At 36.2% G+C, this 23,814-nt stretch overlaps 1 protein-coding gene across 2 annotated transcripts in view; it reads right to left on the bottom strand.

Annotated features, from left to right (window-relative positions):
- The window catches only part of PTPRD (protein tyrosine phosphatase receptor type D), a 354,920-nt gene that overhangs the window by 106,182 nt on the left and 224,924 nt on the right, over positions 1 to 23,814 (bottom strand). For both annotated transcript variants that reach the window (XM_056514163.1, XM_056514162.1), the window contains exons 7-13: positions 22,704 to 22,973; positions 21,413 to 21,994; positions 13,257 to 13,390; positions 11,838 to 11,982; positions 8,301 to 8,606; positions 7,082 to 7,275; positions 3,015 to 3,132 (exon numbers count right to left, since the gene is read on the bottom strand). In XM_056514163.1, coding sequence (XP_056370138.1) covers positions 3,015 to 3,132; positions 7,082 to 7,275; positions 8,301 to 8,606; positions 11,838 to 11,982; positions 13,257 to 13,390; positions 21,413 to 21,994; positions 22,704 to 22,973 — 1,749 coding nt within the window. The remainder of the gene's footprint in view (positions 1 to 3,014; positions 3,133 to 7,081; positions 7,276 to 8,300; positions 8,607 to 11,837; positions 11,983 to 13,256; positions 13,391 to 21,412; positions 21,995 to 22,703; positions 22,974 to 23,814) is intronic.

Here is a 23,814-nt window from a genome sequence, read left to right as displayed (position 1 = left end):
CTGCATATTAACCTCTGTGGTAACCACAGAGAAAGTAAGACACTAATACTTCCTCTTGATCAGAAGAAGGTGATTAACAAATTTTGCTTATCCAATAAAATAACCTGTGACTAAACCAGTAAATAATAATGGTCACTTGTTCTTAATACCATAAAGCCCATTTGATGTGGCAAAGCAGATGAATTTCTTTTCAGACAGCTTTCAGTTAATACTTATTTTCAGTATAATTTACTTATGAATATTACAGTCTTTTAGGACAAAAGACAGGATGCTGTGCAGTCATATATACAGTTGTGTCACCAAATAGCTCTGTCTAGAAATTTCTGATAATAACCTGAATTTTCCACGAGCCTCAAAGAAGTTAAATTGTCCATAAAATAAAATAAAATAAATTCTCTGATCTCATGAAATCCTCTTCCATTAATACATAGCAAGAAATCTCTCACATACCCCTTTTAACAGACATTACTGCTGCAATGGCTTGCTATCTACTACTAGTAGAAATGCAATCTGCCTTTGCCAAATTATCTGAAATAATTTGTTTCTGTTAGCTGCTATAAAGTACACCACTGCCTTAATATAAACTTTCTTCTTTTAGCTGAAATCTGTATTTCAAGAGTGGTGTCCAGTATAAAAGCAAATGACAAGTAATGGACAAGCTATTGCCCTATGAGATTCTTCAACAACTGTTACACAGAAATTAAAGGTCTGATTAAAATCTTCATAAAAAATGTATGATATCACTGACTATTAAGTCTTCATTTTTATCAAGATCTTGTTACCATATATTTTGTAACCTCTGCCCCAAGCAATTTAAAAAGAAATTTGATTTAGAAATGCTCACTAACAGTGTTTATTCCACCTGATTTCATTAGTGAGGAAAGGAAACTGAACATAAGACAAAAGCACATTCTTGAAAGAAAATATCAAGTGCATTCAGTGAGTGTACTAATAACTGAGTTACTATACTGTAGGCTTACTTATGTTTGGTGAATTTTTCCTGCATAAAAACGTAAATTATGCTTTTGTATCACTAACAGGACGGTTGAATAGTTATTTATTGTCTGAACACCTTACAGATCACTTCTCTGGAAAATTTTCAGACATCTACTCTCCTTTCATATCTCTTACAAATAAAATCACAGTCAATCTCATTCAAACTTAAAAAGTTAGACTAGAAAGTCAGATCCTTAATTTTCCTTATTGTAGTATTCCAATAGTATCCTTTTAGGAAAAAAAAAAATTAAGTGGAAACTCCAAGTGAATAGGAGTCTGCATTACAGACATACAATCCTTTGGTGTAAATGCCTCACTCCTTCCCTTGTGCCATGCATTCTCACAGAAAGTGAGCAGGAAGCTCTTGGTACTGACTATATTCAGTTTCTCTTTTTTTCAAAAATCTGCATACAATTTTTTCTTACAAAAGCAGCTCAAAAACAGCAAGCTATAACACCAAGTGTAGAGATTTCATACAGTCTGGGATGTATGAAGGAGCAAAACAGTAACTAGCTGTTAATCCCAGGAAAAAGCATTATTTGTCCACAGGGTTAAGCAAACTACAAGAATGGTGTTATATGCATTACATTTACAGACATGCCTCTGATTCTCTATTGCTTTTCACTCAAGTTTATTTGGGACATAGAATTTGTTCTGTCTTATTAAAGCAGAACCATCAGAGATCTTGGTAGAATGACACAAGAACAGTCAATAACAACTAAATGCAGTGAAACTTTAAGTTTTGCAAGCATATTTGTATAACCTATATTTATGTCTAGGAGCTAATAAAATCATAATTTATATAATTGTATTGTTTAAATTGGGAATTGAACTTTAAAAAAGAGTAATGGTTCGAGGGTCTCTTTTCCTTAAGTCAACTTCCAATACATGCCAGAAATACATATCACCCTTTTCTCAGAGTATGAGAATTCAGGAAAGATAAGAAGTTAGACAGTTTCAACAATAGCCAAGAGTAACGACTAGAATGTGTCCTGAGATCTGAAATGAAACATTGTGCATCTAGCCACCAAGACTGATACTTTTCCAAGGAATCTAATGAAAAAAGGATATATATGGTTTTAATACTAATATAAGAGGTGATTCTGCATTCAGTGATTGTCTTAAAAATTGAATCAGTCACTATAAATACAAATACATATGCCTTTTGGATTTTATCTATTAGCATAAACAACACATTGCTATTCAGAGAGCTTGTAATGATGCTACATGTGGTTGTAATAAAATATCCTTAATGGCTAAACTACAAACCCCTGAAAACAAACACAATAGCTACAGATTGTGACCACCTGTAGGTAAGCATCATACCAAACGTGTGGTAGCATCAATTGGTTAAGCTGTACCACAGTGACACATTTAAAAAAAACAGTAAAATTGCACCTCATCTAAAAGCTGTTTGATTCATCCCATCTGTGCTAGCTGCTGCAATGGTTTGCAATCAAGATGTCCAGCATTCAGTACAACCTGAGATCAAATGCAGACTGAACACAGTGGAAAGGTGTATTTTGCCCCAGTTTGTTCCTTAAAATATCCCTGAATCAACATGGAATTCAAGGTTTCACAGGATGGAGTTTCATTCTGTTTTCCAATTCTCTGCTTTAATAACTACATTCTTCTGAGATAAGTTGTGAATGTTATACAGATGGGTTCTTTCAACATTTTTACTGGCAGGCAGCAGTGTTGCTACTTTCACAAAGATCCTGAAAACCCTTTACAAGTTTTTCAAATATCCTTCTCAACTCTGAATTTCTATTTTTTCCTCTCAAAGAAGACACCAATGATCACTATAAAGTGACCTCATCTGGAACTAAGAAAGGGACAAAGGGAGTCACTGGCTCTGTTTTTTCTAAATATATCAGGTCCAAGTACTGAAACAGAAAATCTTATATCCTAGAAACACCTCTCACAGAACAGAAGACTTCCAAATAGTAGGAACAAAAAAACAGTAGCAGAAAAAGTCACAGGATTAATTTAGAGTTTAGTTTGTATATTAGTATTACCTGCACCAGTGGTAGATACAAGTTTGGGTTTGCTGCGTGCTCCGTCACCTTTAGTTGTATAGGCTGTCACAGTGAAAGAGTATGTGGTTTCAGGCTGAAGCCCAGAAATTATCATTTCCTAAGATGAAACAAAATAAAATAAGAACAATTAATTTAAAATAGATGGCTTGCCAGGAGAATGCAGAATACTTCAGAAACCCCGTTTATATTACACTTTTGAGCTATTGGCAGTGATATTGGCAAGCATTTGAGTGCACCAACAGACTGTACCGTGTGAAATACTTGATAATGCAAAACATTTCACTCACTTAAGCAATAAAGGACAGCACACATCTAAATAGTATGCCTCAGGTAGTTTAAAGCAAAAGGCCAAAGACTTAGTGGTGTGAACAGTGAAAAAAGTCTTCTGAAATACCTTGCCTGAGGAATACTACTGACACTGGGAAACACATGCACACGTAGATATGAGAAACTCAGTTTAACTTAGTTATTAACAGGATATCACTGATATAGTTCTAAAATGCCTAGGAAGAAAAATGCTGCATTTACATGCACACTTTGTAAGTAGTGATGGTTTGGCTAAACAAAAAAGCCTCAGTACTTCCATAACACTTTCACTGCAACCTGAGTCATTGGAGAGACTGTGCATCTCAATATCTGAAAGGACTTCAGGAGAACTAGCCCTTCAGGTCTAAAAGAACTATGTAAAACACCACTAAAAATCTGGTCAGGGGATAGATCTGATGGCCCTCAGATGACAGCAGCTACAAAACAAGTAGCTCTTCAGCTAGAGGAAAGTAACAACAACATCAATCTGTAAATATCAGAGCAATGGGGTGCACACATGTATATGCACACAGAAGATGCTGGATGGTGTTCGAGAAATATACTACACTTATGTTCTGCTACAAGGAAAGGAAAAGGAGTATGTTTTGACACTCATAAATAAATCTCATATGCAAATACAAAGGGACAGTATTTGGAGGCAACTGATGGGCCCAGAGTCCCCAGCTTCCAGCCTGTAACCATTGGACTACTTCTTTGCATTTTCATATGCCTGAATGAACTTGAACTAAATTTCAGTGCTGCCAGAGGGATGGTGTATTTATACATCTAGAATAAATAGCAAATGTGCAATCACACATCCCTCAGATAGAAGAGCCATGAAAAGTTAATATAAAAATCATGGGCCAAACTATTAATAGTATATGGATTTTTCAAGATAGTGGATATGAGCTTAGTAAAGATGTGAGTATAATTCAGCATTGTTTTTACAGTCAGTAATTAGCAATTTAGAAATAATTAGGAAATTATCAGAATGAGTGGGCAAAATAGTTCAAATAAAAAAAAAAAAACCCCAAATAACAAAATGAAGCAGCTCATAACAATCTACTATCAAAATAACCCCTTCTTATACTCTATCTATCTCAGAACTGCGTTGAACTGTAAGGCCAAAATCAGTAAGAAAGACTTAATATCATTCTTAAGAAAACTGTACCTGGTACTACCAGACTTCAACTGTAAAAGGCAAAAAAGCACCCACAAAAGCACAAAACAGAAAGACTATGAAGATGCTAGCCTCTTCCAAAGCAATCAGTACCTCATGGTGTAAGAGTTATGGCTGCATGTAATGCCTGAAAGCGTGGTTTGGATACAGCAAACGTTATCACTTAGGCATAAACACTGCAGGGCATCTGGCTTTTCTGATAGCATGTATTTATTTTATACAAAAGAAAGCACAACTGACTTCTGCTTTCAGTTACACCAGAAGAATAAAAACCCAACCTTAAAATGAATACAGAAAAATACAGCTATTGGTATGTAACTCTGAACCACTTCTATTTCATTTGTAAAGAAGAAATTGTGAGGCAAAGTTAGTGACAGCCATCAAAAAGATGAAAACGCAAATCAGTGCTGTACATTTTGGCATCATGCTAAACCCCAGCACAGGCAAGCAACAGTAATTCTACTCTCCTTAGGAAAGTAATAAATAAAAAAAAGAACAACAAAGGATAAAGGTGTCATAAGAGAAAATTTTTGGTGTCAGGTACATGCATTTGTGCAAATGACAAAAAAAACCCCGCAAAACAAAAAACAAAAACAAACCCAAAGAACGCACCAAAAAAACCCCCTAACCCAAAACAAAACCATACAACGCTACAAGCAAACAAGCAAGACAAAAAAATTGCAACCCAAACACACAATGTTTTTCTGCCCAGTCGAAAAGTACTTACATGTTCAGCAGTATCATCATATTCCCACTAATTTACAGTAAGGGAAGTTGAAAGGAAAAACAAAAAAAATAAGCAGATTTGTAGCCTGGTTGAGATAAAGTTCTCTTCTTTATAGTAAAATGAATATGAAAGATGCCTGAAAAAGTCATGTACAGCTTGAATTATCCATGTAGAATCTCATGAAATTTGGTTAATGAAATCAGGCCAGGCATTTTTAATTCCATTTCTGTTTTCCCTGAAATCCATCTACTTCTCTTTCACTGACAAATAAACAAAGTAATGAATCCTCTTGCACCACGCAGTATTATTTTATTACAGTTCTTATTAAAAGTTTCCAAGGCAGAAATAAAGGCATTCTGGTTTATTTAATCATGTTACCAGGCTATATGCTTCAGTTTCCTAAATTAATTCAATGCATTAAGTTTTGAAACCACACTGATATTTTACCATCAAGTTCTTCATACCTGCACAAGCCTTGATCACATGTATCATAGAAGTACTACAGGCAGGAGGGAGAGGTGGGAAGAAAAAGGAGTTGGCTATCCTCTGTGAAACAGTAGCAAGTGGGTAGGTCAAAGCTAAACTTGACAAAAGAAGCAATACAATTTCTGCCTTTATGATATTTGGAGACTCTAATATCTCATCTAGTCTCCAGTTACTGTCCTTCTGTCCTTAGTGTTTAGATCATTTTAATCCCCTATCACAGAGAGGCTGAAAGTAAAAATTTGTGAAAGGAAGAGGAGAACCAAAGCACATAGTATGTCCCTTTTTCCCATCTCCTCTCCCTTTTCCCTTTCCCACTTCCCACTTCCTGATCTACTTTCGTCTTTGTCTCCACTGAATTTCAACAGTAAGAATGCCATGTTTTCCAAAATAGTAAAGTACTGGCAATAAAGTTGTCCAGAAACAGTACTTTGCAAATAGGATCATGTGCAAAATGCAGGTGTAGGAGACCTATTCCCCAGAGGTCTCTGCAAATCTGAAATTCAGAACTTAGACTGAAAAGGGGAAATAAAAAGGGTAATCCCCCGTTTTTTTATTCATGTAAAATGCTTGCAAAACAGATTTTACTCTTTGATTTCTTTTTATTTCCAGTCAAGGTGTGAGCTAGCAGCGAAACATGTTAATGGATAACTCCTTTGGTTTCAGGAGCTTTGGAAATCTTAAGTTTTACAGAGTACTGGTCTATCTCAATCAGTAAAATCATAGCTTGAGAAGTTTTAAAGTGGATGATTTCATTATCTCATAATCTTGTAATTTCTAAAACAGATAGGAAATTTTGCAGAATAAATAAGCATGAGGTTGCTGATATGAATAATGAAAAGTATAGTATCTTGATGGTTTCTTTACATTAAGTTACATTAAGAGCATTAATTTCTTGTGAAATGTGTAGTAAGGTGTGTACATGCTGGTCAGAGAAACACTATAATAACAGGCTAATGCAGTCTTCTAATGATTCTAGGCTCTCCACTGAAGCAACTAAATAGGAGATGGGTGGATCAGGCCATGCACAGTTTACTGCACTGGCTTTCACTGGATCAATTACCCTGATGCTTTAGAACTTCAGAGTCTACTTGAAGTCTCCAGGTTTAACAGAATCAGAATAATGACATAGCCTATCATTTAGATCAATAGAGAGGAAGTGTCTTGCTTTGGCCCAAGAACCTTTAAATGCAAGTGTTCTGAAAAAACGTTTTTAAAATAGACACAAAAAATACTAACTGGTAAACAGTTAAACAGAAAAAGACCCTCAACAACAAAAGGCAGTTTTGGATTGCTGTCTGGTAAATGAAATGTTTTCACTGTGACCTGGAATTGGCGTGTCCCAATTACCTGAGCATCTGCCAGCATGATGTCCTTCAGCATGGGCTGGCCCCTTGGCTCCCCGTTTTCCATCCTCACGTAGTGGACCTGGTACCCCCGTATCTGTCCGTGCTGCTTGCTGGGCACAGGCGAGCGCCAGGACACTTTAACAGCGGAGGAGTTGACAGCTTCCACCTCGACTTTGCGAGGAGGACCGCTAGGAACTGGAACAACATCATTGGACAGAAGACAATTACAGCCACCTGCCCCACCCATGGCTTTCGCTTTTCTTTTGTTTTTTTAAAGAAAGGGCAGACTCACTATGTTGTCTTTGAAGAATACAAATCATTCAGCAAATGAAAATGCTCAACAAATCTGCTCTACCTTTCAGTGAAAAGATCAAAAAACATGACTGATGCAAAAAATGGAAGAAAAAGGAGTATTAGAGAAATAGAAAAACATGTAAAAATGTACAAAAGCCAAGGAAGATGCTTTGAGATTCAAAGCATTATAGTACAAAGAGATATTTTAATCATTAAAATAATAATGCTATAATAATAACAAAACCACAAAAGATTAAAAAAAAATCCTTTTTTATTTTTTTTTGTTTGTCAAGTTCTATGATTTATTTTGGTTTGTTTTTTCCTCAGGATAAAAAGGAGGCTGATTACAAGGATGTCTTCTGTCACTTTCAAGAATGGAAGAAAAGAAAATGTGTGGAGCATCAGTTTTCCAAGATCAAAAAACAAAACTTAAAAAAAAAGCCAACAAAAAAAACCACAACCCAAAAAAAACCCTCAAATCAAAAAGCACAATATGGAAGAAGAAAGCAGTTTAAAAAAAAAACCAAAACAAACAACAAAAAAACCAAGACCTGAAAAAAGTTTATAGACATAATTGTATAAAAATGACCGTGACCATAAAATCAAGGAAAAGGCAGGAAGTTTTTCCCTAAGAGTAATTTTTCATTAAAGGAGGAGCAAGAAGGATATGTATGGGCTCAAAGGAGCAGCAGATTCAAGTCACTTGCAAAAAAAAAAAAAATTTCTGATAAAAAACTGCAAAAACACCAAATAGAAAAATGGCGTAGAAAGAACAGTCTTTGATTAAAAATCTCAGAGGGTGATAATATCTGGTTACAGTTGGGAAAAAAAACAGAGGAGCAGGAAAAAATTACTGTTAGCCTATAGAAAAGACAGCAGATGACAGAGTCATAGAGGTGCAAACTGATGTAGTGGAGGCAACATACCATCTTCATCTGTCCGAATCAATACTGCCAGGCTCTCTGGGCCAGGTCCAACATCAGTGTGAGCAGTCACAGAGATCCGGTACTCAGTCCATTTTTCCAGCTGTTCCAAAAGGTACTGGGTACTGTCCGAGGAAATTCCCAAAATTTCATGGGGCTTGACATCTTCTCCATCAATCCCAGTGTACTTGATGGAGTATGCAGTGATAATGCCATTCTGTTTTTCCACCGGTGGAGGTTTCCAACTTACCAAAATGCTAGTGGAGCTGGGGCTTGTGCAACTAATGTCTTGAGGAGGAGCTGATGGCTCTAATTTCAGTAGTGGGTTAAAGGAGGATTTGAGTGGAAGGATAGAAGTGATTGAAAAAAAAATGAACAGAAGAAAAAAAAAAAATAAATAAAAGAGAACCAAATGAAAATAACAGATAAACAAAAAAAGTAGAAACTCAAAAAAGCAAAACGTCAGATAATCATATGCACCTTGGCTTATTAAAAGGAAACTGAAAATGAACAGACAAACTAAATGGTGAAAAAGGATGTAGGGGAAATATATGAATATGAAGCCTCAAAATAATATTACCTACCTGTAATTAAAATTCTTCTTGAAATAAAACAAAAACGTGATACTTCTATGACTACTGATCTATCTTTATAATCCTTGCAATTAGTGCAAGCTGTAACATTTTAAATAACATGGCATGTATTTATTTACAAATTTAGACATCCTGTTCAAACTTTCCTTACGACAGAAAATCTAGTTTTACAGAATTCCCAAAACTTGCAATAATTGCTAGAAATGCTCCACAGGTTGCAATTTTTGCAGCCTTTCCACTCTCATAAACAAATTACCTTTTTTTTTTTTTAATGAGTCTGCCTCACAAAAGTCAACCATAAATTACATTTAAATTGAAAGCATTTACTGAAACACTTACTGTAGCTAACATACTATGAGCATGCAGTCCACAGAAGATAAAGAAAGTCTTAGTCAAAGATTTACCTACCAGGAAAAAGTGACAGGCTTGTTGATTCTGACTGTAACTTGTACTTACCCTAGATCAGCTCTCAGTTTTATTTTTTTAACTCCTCTTGGAGACACCTTTGCTAGCAAAGAATTAATCCTACCAGTAATGTATATTACTTCTACAGGGAAAAAAAAGAAATCTACCCCAAACAGCACGTAAAGAAAGCAGGTATTCATTTTATAAAGCGAGTTCACAAGCTCATCACATCAGAATTTGAGTTTCTGACTTTGTTTCATGTCCTGTCGGCATCACCAGCCTTCCAGAGCAGAAATGCTCACCTTTACTCATTTGTTCTCAAAGGAGCATATTTACCTTTTTCAAGCTTCAGAGCATTTAAGCATGCATGTCATTCTACTACTTTCAGTGAAGCAAATCAAGTACTGAAAGTTAGGTATGAATTTATGTGCTTAAATGCACTTTGACTTACCAAAATCTATGCTTACTAACAGATCATTCAGAGCACCAAAAAAAGAAGTCATAATTCAAACTCAGTAGTGGAAGGAGGGGATGTGAACTCCTTTCCTATTTCTGCCTCCTGTCTTTTTAAGAAAAACATACAATTTGTGTGCAAGACCTTTACTACCCTTTACATCCCTCTCTCCACCTTTTCTTCCAACTTCTTATGGGAAAAAAGAAGTAAACTGACACTAATACATACTTAAAATAGTCACATCAAACAAAATTAAAACAACAGAGAAGGCCTAGGACCCTGCTGTAACCTACTGCATTTATCTGTTATATTCTGCATGTATCTGTTGGCTCCCTACAGCTCTTTCTACAGGGATCAATGACTTTTTACTCAGTATGGTACACTGCTCCTCCAAAGGGAAGATAGGAAGGAATTTACTAGTATTGTGATTAACTAGAGGAGGTGGGTGGAAAAACAGATGAGAATTAACACATTTGGGGCTATTTTTATAGACTAATTCAGCAATACAAAAACAAATGGATCCCCTTCTACCATTAACTTGTGCAGGAAGTAAAATACATGTAAAATGTCTTAAGGGTCTTAGAAAAAAGAAATAAATCCCTGAAGCATCTTCCTCTGATATCTAGACTAAAGGCAATAGCACATTCTGGTAAATATTGCTAATAAAATCACAGAAGTTTATTAATTTTTAATCCATTATACTCTGAAAATGCAAAATAATGCACTTATGTAACTAAGGATAATTTGAAGGCCACTTTAGCCAGTTTTATTAACACATATATGGTTTTTTCTTAATTGCACTTTTTTTAAAATGTAATCTTTGCAGCAAGTAACTTGTATCTGACCACTGAAATCAACTGGATTTTACTAATATCTGAAGACACAAGGCTGATCAAAACACAACATATATTCAAGAAGAGAAAATGGCAATGTGTTTAAAATATATGGAACATGCAGCCTTGGCTCCGAGATGTTTATTTTGTATGGAGTCTAAGCAATCTTTACCCAATATATGATAATGAGCATTCTAAATAGTTGAAATGGCTCCCAGAATAAATAAATAACTATTTCTTAATCAAATTATTTATCGAAATTACTAAACTGAAAAGTTGCCTTGCCACTATATCTAAAACTAACCTTTTGTTTTATGTGATTTTTTGTGCTTATTCAAAGTGCCTTAGAAATACTTCAGAAACACAATTGCTTAAAGGTGAGAAGCACTGTTTCTCCAGCCACACTAATTGATATTAATATATAACACTAACAAGGAACGATTGTGTCATGACTGCAAATTAAAAAAAACTCATGTCAATAGAGAAACAGAATTTTCTGTTTTGAATAATCTTTAAGAACAGGCAATTTAACTTAAAAAAAATTCAAATAGAATTGTACAAAGTTTTTCAATACCACATTGTAATGCAAACTGTCAGGAAAGCATAACTTATCAGGCAAGAATAATCACTGTTGAATAGTTGATTTGATTAAGTCCTAATTTAAATGTTTTAAGGTAAGTCCTGATAGATTTTTAAATCTCAAACTGTTTTTCTCCAGGTGGAAAATGACTGAACATCGTAAAAAACCCAGATTAAGAAAACGAAACAAAATCAGAACGGTAAGATACTATAAAAGAATTGTTAAGAAATATCTGGTCCATCCTGAAATATTCAGCCTGATCCACTCTACAAATTTTTGCACTTCAGGGAGATGCTGCAGAAACAACCTAGGAAGTGTGCAGACTGGGGAGGTGCAATTTTATTGGTTAAGGCCTGTTATTAATGCACACCTACTGAATGCATGATACAACATTTCACCTTATTATAAAGTAACATTTTATTATGCCAACATTATATTGCCTCCTTAGACACTGGTTTATTTGGGTGCTTTTATGAAGCTACGTAAAAGCCACTCATATTAAGCTGATGACAACACACCTCAAAAACACACATTTTAACCATTCTTTTGCTGCATCAAGCCACATGAATACTGCATTTTGCTTTTTTCTCTGCTTCTGCCTGCCTGGGCGACTGAGATTAATCTGTCTGAGACAGAGAAACGAAGAGAATAAATACTTCAAGGAGAGACACCTACTTGACTGCATGGTTCTGGCTGAGATTTCTGCTGTTGAAGCCCCCAGGCCCTGAGGAGACCGTGCAGCTAGGCGGAACAAGTACAGGCTGTTTGGCCTCAAGCCTTGCAGACGATACGACGTCGTAGGTTCAGTGGAAACCCGTTGCTAAAAGGAGACAATGAGAGAACATCCTGCTTAGTATCCAGAGACTTGGAATTCCAGACATTGCCCGTAAGCTTTTATGCTGGGATAAAACCATAGGAGAAGCTTAAATTCAAGAAAAGCAGAACAAAACCAAACTAAACAAAACCAAAACTGAATATGTTACTGTTGACAAACATTAATAACCTATTTTTTAAAGTCAACAGGTTTAACAGGTGAAACTCAGAGCCACAAACAAAGCTTGACTGTTGGGGGAACAAATACCTATATACAAAGTATGAAAGCCTTTTCAGACTATACACATGAACAAAGTCTTACCTGTAACTGTCTTTTACAGCAGAGATTTTATAGTGTAAGTTATCTGTGGTTTAACCTTGTAGTTAAATCTGTATTCAAATTATTAAAAGCAAATTCTTTCACAGGGTAACTTATTAAGCAGTGGCCTGCATCCTATTTGGAAGTGAAATACGGACCTGGCCCCCTTCCACAAAATCAACTTATGAATTCACAGTGTATGTGTGAAGCTGCCATAAGCAGAAGATCAATTGAAGCATCAGCAATGACTTGAAGATGCAGGAAAAACCAATAAGGCTGACAATCTCCTGTGTCCTTCTGAGACTCCTGGCTTTCTTTTCTCTGTGACACTTGGTAATACAGCATTTTCCCCAGCAGTAGAACAGTTTATTCTAAAGATTATGGAACAAACATGATAGAGGCCCACAAACTGAAAATTCCTCATGAAGTAATGGTACAGAAAAAGTCTATTGCAGGTTTTAATCTTTAGAAAGAACACCCTGCTTTCTTCTCAGTTATTACTGAAATATTAGAAAAGCTGGGGAATTCTTTTACACAACTGCACAGAGAAACAAAAATTATCTAAGACTGAAAATAGATTTCAAAGTTCAAGTATAAGCTCAAAAAAAGCCTTAATGTGTCCATAAAATGCCCCCAAACATTTTTGCTTCCAAGTCCTTACGGAGAAACAGGCTCAGAAAGACATAATCAATGTCTGAAACTGGATGGAATTTCTGTGGAGGATTCACTGCTATCTATAGAAAAATTCCACTGGCTGGTAACCATTGACAACATTTTTTGCTGTTCACACACTTTCAGTCTGTCACTAGGCTAACTGCTGGGCTTAACAAACCTAATATCAAACCTAAATATCAAGGCATTTCTACTAAGCAAGTTACTAGAAAATGAAATTTAAACCATTCCCACATTTTATGTCCAGCTTATTAAAGATGATTAAAAAGATGCAGAATGTTGCCACTTACTTCCTCCCCATGCTCTCCATCTTTGTAAACCAGTTCGTAGCTGGAAATGGTGTCAGACCGTGGAGGTGTCCAGGAAAGCAGAATGCTCGTTTCAGACTCAGGTTCTGCTTTGAAGTTCAGTGGCTGACCAGGCACTAAAGAAAAAGTTAAGCAGTGTTGCCAATTACTAATTTGGGTACTTCAATACTTTCGAATCTTTTAAAATGTTATCGGAATATGGCATGCAATATTACTTGCATTTATCTTACTGAACTTAAACAAATTGATTCACAGTACTATGAAACAAATTTATCTAAGCACAGAAAAAGAATAACGATGCATTTAATTAACATGTTAAAAATTATCAAGGATTTCAAATAAGTCTTTTTTTTCAGTGTAAATAAAGCAAACAGAACTGAAATGCAATTGAAGAGATGCCTGGTGATGAATTCCAGCAATCTAATAACCTATGTGTGAATTGGCATATATATACACATCTATATATTTGTGTAAGTATGAGAAAAAACTAATAGAACATATGATTAGCCGAAGTAGTCTAGAATAAAGTGTTAAAACTATTACGTGCATTTTCAGCTATGAATTTTTTTTTTCTCAGCTCAGAAATGGAAGATAGTAAACACATCCTGGTCTTTAAGAAGACATCCAAATACTATATCCAGCTTGTTTAACCTGAAGTAGTTATAACCCAGTGAAGACATATTCAGCTAATTTCTCATTAAGTGATGTATTTCCATCTGTTAATGACTAGTGTTTTTATGAATATAGCTGCATTTCTAGTGACAAAACCTTCTAATTGAAAGAAGCAAAATGCACTTTTGATTGCACTAGTCAAGAACATTCTCTGTTGTTGTATCGTGTGCAATGGTCACAGAAATTATCCATGCTAAATGTTGTCCTAATTTACTTCTTCAAATGTAAAGCAAATGATAAGGTTGACTAGGAAAAGACAGCAAAACATAACAATATCATTCGATTGTGTACAATGGTTTTGGCACCCAAGATCTAAAACATTACTTTCAGTTAATAGCGTCGTTGATAAGCCATGAAACAGTTTTCCACAGCATCTCTAGCTGTTCAAGAATAAAATGTGACATGCTCTCATTTTTTTCAGAGGAAAAATAAAAATATGTATTTAGCACACATTGAGAACAGGTGTAAGAATTAGGATGTGACAATAATGATAAGTTTCACTAACATATATCAGGGAAGAATTCTATTACAGCATTACAAGTATGTTCCTTTAGTAAAGTAGAAGACCTAAAAACTTTAGAGACCAAGTTGTAAAAATAATTTGCTACCTTTTTTTTTTTATCTTTCCCAGACTTACACAGAATATCAGTTTGAGAACACTGCCCTTGTGTATTCTGGTACAGATTTGGTATCTAACTTTCAAAAAACAACCTTTCTACATGAAGTGCATATGCAAACTTATGGAGAGAGAAGACACTAGAGACACTAGAGACTAGAGACAATGAAAGTCTCTACCAATTTTTAATTTTTTCTTCTTTTTTTAATGAGTGAGTGACTGAGAGTAACAGGAGACCAACTCCTTTACAGGAATAAAAAGGGGCAGGACTAACTAGATGATTTTCTAAAAGATGTCTGGTCTATAAAGAGACCACTGCCTGGGTCTTGCAAAGTGCAAAGAGGAAACAACCCCAAAGCATGGGGAGCCACTACAGGAAACATCAACTAAGTATTTGTGACAGATTCTAATTTTGCAAGGACAGTGCTGGTGATGGTTCAGCTGGGAGAATGGATGGCTCTCAACAGCACTCCCAGCAGCGACAGAAGGGATGCAAGAGATTCAGCCAGGCTCTTCAGAGAGTGTGGCAGGTGAGAGGCAGTGGCACAAGCTGAAACATGAGAGGCTCTAGACAACCCAGAAACGCAGCCAGGCCCTAAGGAGGTTGGACCACACCAGCTCTGAGGGGTTCTACATGTCAAGCACATGAAGCCCTAAGAAACTTAGTCTGATCCCAGAGGTGAGGCTGCTCTGGGCAGTGGCTGTGGCTGGACACCTCCCCAGATAACTATCCTGCCAGCCTGAATTGTCCTATGATGCTATGATCTCTACTTAATGTATGGATACATGAACTGCAGAACACAGCCAGGCAGTAATAGTAAATGATCAGTCAAGTGACTCATGTGAAGGCTGGTACCATCTGCTATGATAAATATGGCAGCAGATGGAGAACTAGGGGTATTTCCTGTCTCTCTATGTGTTTGAAGACCCTAATTCTCCAAGTATTCCTTTTTAAAAAACCCAAACCTTTTGTCATCTTAGGTCTGCAATTCTCAATCATTTTGTAAGACAAGCTGATGGCTAATTGGACTTTTCCAAATGCTGTTTGTCAAACATCCTGCTTCAAAAATTAGTCTCCCCTCAGATTTTTTTAACCACAATTAGGCAACTCTGATGCTGAAAACACTGACAGAAGAAGAAGGTGACACGGAAATCTGCATTGGTCCAAACAGATAAGAGAAGATGAAGAAGAAAGAAAAATAAATAAGAGAAACTGAACACACGTTACTGCTGATAAACTCTGGTATGGAACCCAGTACCAAAGGAAAAGTACTGGCTAAGGAAGTGGAATAATTAACTTCTAAACTATTTAGGATTTATGCCTAGAATACACATTGCTTAAAAAAATCTTCAGTGGTGCATAGGAGCTAAGCCAAGCTGGAGCTCACAGAAGACAGTGGTGTCCTTCAGAGAAAACAAACCTAGAGGAACTGTATGCAAAGTCAACTTCATACTCTTACTGAGGCTTACGCATCAAATCTAACTCCATATTACTACTATGTATGCGCAGCCCACTAAATGGGATGGTTTTGAATGAGAATTCTCTCTACACTATCTTTTCTGTTTTGAGGCCAATATGCTCTACAAAAGTACATTAAAACCCTTAATTTCTGTGTGCTCCAAGTGTATCTCTTCCTTCTTCTAAATATATCTTAGGCAGTACACAAATGAAAGACTACAATGCAATAACAAAACCACTGTAACAAAAGTCCACAACTGTTTTTTCCAAAACTTCACATCAACTTCTACATTTTCACTTGCCTATTCCTCCATGTTTATTGCTGGATATCCAGGAACAAACACAGACTGCTGGACTCTGTCCTGAATATGGGATTTTATCTCCATCCGTGATTAAAGTGCCAGAACAGGATCATAAAATAGGACCTCAGAAAGGCATCTGTGTTCCCTGCACAGCAATTCAGATGGCTGAGATAATCAGAAAACTACTCCAGGACCATGCTGGGTTTGTGAGTGATAATGGAAAAAGAGGACAGTCCCCAGGACAGAAAGGGTCCCATGACATTGCTAGGGTGAAATCCATACCTTGAGTAAAACTCAATGAGTTCAATAAGAAATCAGTTTTGCAAAGGACAATAAATGGGTCAAGAGAATTGACAATAAGTAGGGAACCTAAAGGGACCAAGAGTATATGCTTCTGATTTCTCTGAAAGAAGTATGAAACTCCACAGAGGAACTCTTACAACTAAAGAGCTCCTGTGCTCCGGAGTTTTTGCTTTGCAAACAATACATGCATTTTTTGAAATAACAAGTCCTAATAGAATATGATTTAAAAATTAGTAACATACAAAATAAAATGGGTAATATGTGCACTGTGCTCTCCCACTAAAACAGACTCTTCAAATGAGTCTGAAGACAGATGAGGCTTGCAGCTTTGCAGTATCAAAAAAAGAACCACAATCCTCAAAATAATTACCAACTACACATTTTAGATTTTAAAAAAGCACAGTATATTATGTGAAAAAGTAATCAGAAATCCATAAATCGCCTTCTTCAAATATTATCTCTTACTGACATAGTGGGAGCCTAGAGAATAAAAGAAATGTGTTAATCAGTCTTTAAGAGAGAGTCCACCTGCTCTTGTCTGAATGACTAGAGAACACAGTGAAGAGATAAATTATCAATGTGTGTAGGTAAGATCCTCAATACTGAACTAATCAAGTTAGCCTTTAAATGAAGCAAAATAGAGACTAGGACACTTAACAAAAGCTACCTGTACATGGAGAGTAGTGGAGTTACTTAAAAGCTGAAATAGTCTTTCCTACCTGACCAGAAATATCCCTTGAAGGAAATTTTAAAATTTAAGTAAATTAAAAAGCTATCCTATACCCCACCTCAGCATCAGTACATGTAGGTATCTCAAAGGAGGGTGCCACAAGGACAGTGGCAGTCTCTTCACAGTGGTGCCCAGAGACAGGATGAAGAAGTGGCCATAAACTATAACACAGGAAATCTCTCCTCAACCTGAGGAAGAATCTCTTCATATTGAGAGTGGCAGAGCACTGGAACAGGCTGCCCAGGGAGGCTGTGGTGTTTCCCTCTCTGGAGACATTCAAAACCCAGCGGGATGTGTTCCTCTGTCAGCTGCTCCAGGTGACCCTGCCTTGGCAGAGCAGCTGGACTGGATGATTTCCAGAGGTCACTTTCAACCCTAAATATTCTGTGATTCTCCCACCTGCTTCTTGCTTTGAGTTGAGTTTCTAGCTACATGCTCTCAACTCTTTTCACGTGGAAGTCCATTTCATGAAATGCCTCACAAAGACACTAGGCTAGGACTCTGGAGTTTCAAAGAAATCAGGTTTCCCTGCTCACGTATTCCAGAAAAAAAAAATTAAATGTCTGGTAAAGTAGCTAACTTGCTAAAACACAGAACAGTGCTTCCTGGCCACCAACTCTTTCTCTGAACTTCTAATCTTCTTGTACCATAAGAAATCCAGAAACATTAATTTTGTTGAATCTAAGGCTCCCTTTATGTGCCCTGCAAGTCAGATAATTTCTCATTACTATCCTTTTTCCTATGTCCAAAGCATTAGTGTTTTATAATTATAATAAACCTCAGTCTTCAAATTTAAAATTAACAATATATTTTGTATGTATGTTCTGTATTTTAAGTTTTTTTTCACAGAAATATAAGTTAACAGGTATACATTCATTTCCCTGAATATTTATTAATTTTTTTCCTCTCTCTCTTTTTCCAGTAATCCCCTATCTAATAGACCTTGTGTATCTCCCTCCTCTCTTACTACCTAAGCTCAGAACAAAAACAAGATTCACTTAATTCCTTCAGTAGCTATGCTCTCTTTGTTGGTTGAAATGAAATGAAATGAAATGAAATGAAATGAAATGAAATGAAATGAAATGAAATGAAATGCAACGAAATGCAACCCAAACCCAGACAGTACAAAACTCTCAATTTTCCTGGTACACACAGATTAAAATATGTTTCCCAGAGTACACATTCTTATGACAAGTTTAAGCCCAGAAAGGGGTTACCAGAAGTATGTTCTGATTTTGTTTTCTAACAAAGTTAAAAACAAACAAACAAACAAAGAGCAAAACCAAAAACAAGAACAAGAACAAAAACTAAAACAAAACCAAAACCAAAACCAAAACAATAACAAAAAGCAATAATTTTTGTATCACACTGAAACTTATATCAATATTTCTTTATTCTAAAATTTGGTAAGTCAATTAACCTGCATAATAGACCAGTCCTGACTCCATTCTAACAGAATCTAATCTTCTGGCCCAAAATGCAGAATAAGGACTATCTTAACTTTTGGAATTGATCTCCTTTTTCTCAAAAGGCTCAGCTCCACAGTTCTTTTCTTATTACAGAATCTGTTAAAATGGTGTCTTTTAACCATAAAGAAAGCACTGTTGAAAACAACTGGACAATAGGACATGGCTTTGCCTTCAAATGCTTAAGAAAAATAATGAACACCAGAACTGAACTTTTTTGGGTTTTTTTCAGTGTCTGGTTGTCTGAAAAATATATCCTTCTCTTCCCCACAAACTACATATTCCCAGTCAATATTTTAATTAAAAATTTAAACTTCACTACCAGCAGATTTTCAGCTGACCTGCAAAGAAAAAAGCCACTCATACAATAATTTCAGAAGAATAATTCTGCTATACTAAGAAAACAAAAATTCCTCTAAACAGATTTTTAAAGAACAAAGTATTCATTTTTATAATCTCTCTCCAAAGATCAGAATACACTTAAGGCAGGAAAAACTCTGAAGCATCTAACAGAGCCTGTAAGTCACACATGTCAGCAAGGTTTTGTTTTATATATGCTCTAAAAGTGAGGCTTAAGCTAAATATATATATATATATGGCATGTTTATTTGTTTAAAATAAAATCAACCAAATGTAATCAGCATCCCACTTCTATTTTAACTCTTTTAAAATGTTTCCATTAAATCCATTTTCCCTGTTCTTAAATGGCACTTTATACTCATTTTAATATTTGGAATGTGTTTAACTTTGAGAGACTTAAAACTAAAACATTCATATTCAGATTATAACAAAACTGGAAGAGAAGGGCAAAGATGGCACTTTTTTCTATGATGCTCACTGAAGAGAAACTACTGGATAGAGAGATAGGAAAATCCCAGATTTTAACCATACCCTGAACTGGACAACTTCACTAGATTTTCTTAATTTTTATGTCTTTTATGACTTGAAACATTTGTATTTCAATTAAAAGTATCAATGCATAAATAAGCTTCCTGTGTGCCACATTCTTTGCTTTCTTGCAATTTCTTCAACACAGTCACAATTAAACACTGAAATCATCTATTGAGAAACCCTCCAGCACTGTTACTGTTATTGTAATTTCTTCAGATTGCAACAGTAATTGGAAACAGATGGACACGCTTGCTTCTCTGAAGTGACCTCAGAAAGTAATGTAACTTGGGCCAGTCCAGCTGAGCCTCAGTGCTCATTATTTTTATTCCTTCATCCTTCACTGGGGAAGCCACTGTCAGACACTTGCTAATCTAAGAGGTTTACAGCTGCGAGTGAAAATACAGATAAGGAGCTCACTAAACCTTCTTCTGGAAAAGCTTTATGCATGTGGATTCAATCAGAAGTCAGATGTCAATACAACAACCAGTTCTCTGAAAATGGGTGCAAATGCCAAAATTAAACTATGCTATATATATTTACATTTGCATGTGCAAACAGACACATTTTGATCTACCACCACAAGATCTAAAAATTTTGTAACTTCTTAGCTGAGATACTGCAAAAGGTAAAATCTAGATCTTTGTGCAACACAACACCTAGAAAGATTCCAGGATAATAGATAAATTTCTGTCTTTATTAAATGCATATTGGTAAAATGCAGAAGTAAAAAACAGGACGAAACATAAATGTCTACAGTTATACTTTAGAGATCTGTTTTTAAGAATTTGAGGGATGCTAAATTCTGCAACAGCAAACTTTCCAGTACTAAAATATTCAAGTACTATTATATATTTCTAGGAAATCACTGGCCTACAGTAATACTTTATACAGCTTTCTACAAACTGCTAGACAAAACGACCTTTTATTTCTTATTGCTACAATAAAATACTTTGTGCAGTGTAACTCTACCAGAGCTTCTCACTTCAGACTTCATAAAAACTTTTCTGCCATGTTTTTTACTGTGCTTGCTTGTCCTTTACTAATAAAAGTAATTCATGGACCTAGAAGTTCTTCAACAGAAACAAAACAACCTAACTGCAAGCATAAACTGAGAAAATAGTGACCCTATGGTATGCATTTTGTAGGGGCAGGTTTGATTTGACTTATAAATCCAATGTGTACAAACCTGCTTGCTTGAACCTACATGAAGGTTTGTTTTATTTAATGCTCTCATTCTTTCTGGTTTCCCAGAATCGTACCAACTAGTTGAATACATATGCAGTACACATAGATTTTAAATTTCCAAAAGCAATATTCCCTAGATGGATAAGGCATAGTAAAACAACATGCATCTAAGCAAAACCCACCAGAACCCACAAGTGACACCTCAATAAAACTACTAACAAATCGGTTTAGTGCACAGAGCAGTGACAAACAAAAGCTGTAAGATTTGGCCACCTCCAGGCTGAATGTCTCCCTGAGACTTTAGTTGCACTGCAGATAGATTTCTTGAGGCTGATGAAGAAAGAAAGCATGAAGGGGTAATTTCTACTCTAAGAAGATTACTTGCACCATGGAATTGAGAAAATGTTATCTGCAAAAAATGCCTGAATGAACTGGCTATACTTGACAGGTAGCTTATTTCGCAACATTTTAAACTGAAAGTCTCTTTCACAAATTTTGCTAATTGCTAGCTTACCTCCTGTTTGAGTGATGACTTGAATGTCACTAGAAAGTGGTCCATCCCCAACAGAAGTAAAAGCAAGAACCTTCACAGAGTATGTTTTCTGGGGCACGAGATTCCCAATGGTGGTGATGTGGCTGTCAGCCACGTTGTGCTTCATCCAGCTGTTGACGTGCTGAGTGGGGTCCATGGTGTAATAAACTCTGTACCCCTGGATCTGCCCGTTGGGCTCCTCGGGCTCTTCCCACTGCACCAGGATGGTGGTGGAGCTCAGCATACGGGCCTGCACGCTGCGTGGGGCGCTGGAAGGCGCTTGCTCTGAAGTCCTGGTTGACACCGGCTCGCTGGGCGGCCCTCGCCCAATGTTATTCACAGCAACCACCCGGAATTCGTACTCGGAGTACGGGCTCAGCCCAGCCACGCTGTAACGCGTCGTGGCCACTCCATCGATTTCTTTGTATGGCTCCTCGGAGTTCTTGGGCTTGTGCTGGATTATGTAGTAAGAAACCGGCTCGGGGTTTCCAGAATCCCACGTCAATGTTATGCTAGTCGCTGTGCTTTCTGTCACCACAGGTGTTCCAGGAGGTTTGGGTAAGGCTAAATACAAACAGCAAAAAATATAGTTAGCACTATGTAACAGCAGACATTCTTTATTAGAATAAAAAGCTTACAAACAACAACAACAAAACCAAAATAAAAGAGGAAGACAAAATGGAAAGAAGGAGCAGTCTGTTCACCGCAAGCTTTTGCCAAATACAATTTCCTCCAAAATCTACTGGAAAATCTTCAAGTTCTGCTCAATGCAGTTCATTTGTCATGAATTAATGATACTGACTTCCATAATAAATCTAAAATCATATGAAGAAGAGGAATCTTACAGAAAGACAATTCACAATAACAGTTGAATTTCCAGATTTTTTTGGAACCTCTTGTTTGCAATTATTCAGTGAATATACTTGGGACGCCCAGTAATTCCAAAAATCAAATGGCTGATTATTAAAGGCTTCTGCTGTTGATAAATAAATACATTACAAGATAATTTCTTTAACTGAAATGTGAGTTGGCAGGTAGACTCAGAAGAATAATGGCATATTACAACTAACATATTTTTATAAATATTAATTACTCAATTAATGATTATTACTGCTGTCTGAACCTATATTTTGTCATACGCCAGTGACTGGTTAGAATATTTACCCTGATTTAAGAGGGCAAATGGCATTTAGACCTTTCAGTGCAATATATTTGCTCAGAATGAATGAATAAAAGACAGAACTGTGTCCAAATAAATGTGTTTGAGATATACCTTTGACAGTTATCTGCGCTATTGCTTCTATAACACCAAGGGTAGACATGGCAACACAAGTATAGTTTGCAGACTGTCTGACATCGTTAAGCTCAAGGACGTTTCTCCCTATTGGCATATCATCCTCAGGTGTCAAATCTTCTGCTCCTAGCATCCATTTCACATATGGCATTGGTGATCCCACCGCAACACAGGTGATATTTACACTCCCGCCAGGCATGATCTCATGATTTGTGGGGGGGATAGAGAACCTCGGTGGGACCCGTCGAACTGGAACAAAACACAAAATAAAGGTAGTAACATATACAAAAAAGGAAACTGAGTCTTGCATAAGGACAGCATGCAGTGTACAGACACAATTTGCTATTTTAGCGTTTATTCCGATCTGCCAGAAAATATTTATGAGAAATAAGAGACTAAACAAGAATTTTGTCTGCACACAATGTGAATTATTCTGTATTTATCTGTATTTATTAGGCACATTCATACAAAGGCTGATTCAGACCTATTAGGGCCCCACATATAACTAACTACATACTAACAATACACAAACACCATGCAAAAAAATACACACGCACACGTGCACACACACACAGGAGCACATATATATATGCATTTTTTATGCTGATACATATATATATGCACAGAACAAAACTGGAAGGTCAACAGCATGCTTGAGTTGATCACCAACTTCAATGCTGCGTGCTTCCAGTTGATGTGAATAAATGTGCTAGGCCACATTGTCACATCACAGTCCTGGAACACACTGTCTAGAGTAAATTGAAAGTGCAATTTCATTTGCTTTCAGACTCAAAGTAGATGCAGCCTCAAGACCTCACACTAACACTGAAACAAACATAAAAATATATAATTGCACACAGATACTATATATATATATATATATATATATATATGTATATATATATACATATACATATGTATGCACATTTGCAACTATGTATACATATACATATATATGCATATATACATATATATATAGAGAGAGAGAGACAGACAGAGAGAAGGAGAGAAAGAAACTAGGCAAAGCCAGTACAAAGTACTGGATTTGGTCATGCAGGCAAGCAAATGACAGAAACAGTAGAGAATCATG

This window comes from Oenanthe melanoleuca, chromosome Z (assembly GCF_029582105.1).
Source record: "Oenanthe melanoleuca isolate GR-GAL-2019-014 chromosome Z, OMel1.0, whole genome shotgun sequence".
NCBI classification, from domain to species: Eukaryota; Metazoa; Chordata; class Aves; order Passeriformes; family Muscicapidae; genus Oenanthe; species Oenanthe melanoleuca.
This window is presented reverse-complemented; position numbering and strand designations above follow the sequence as displayed.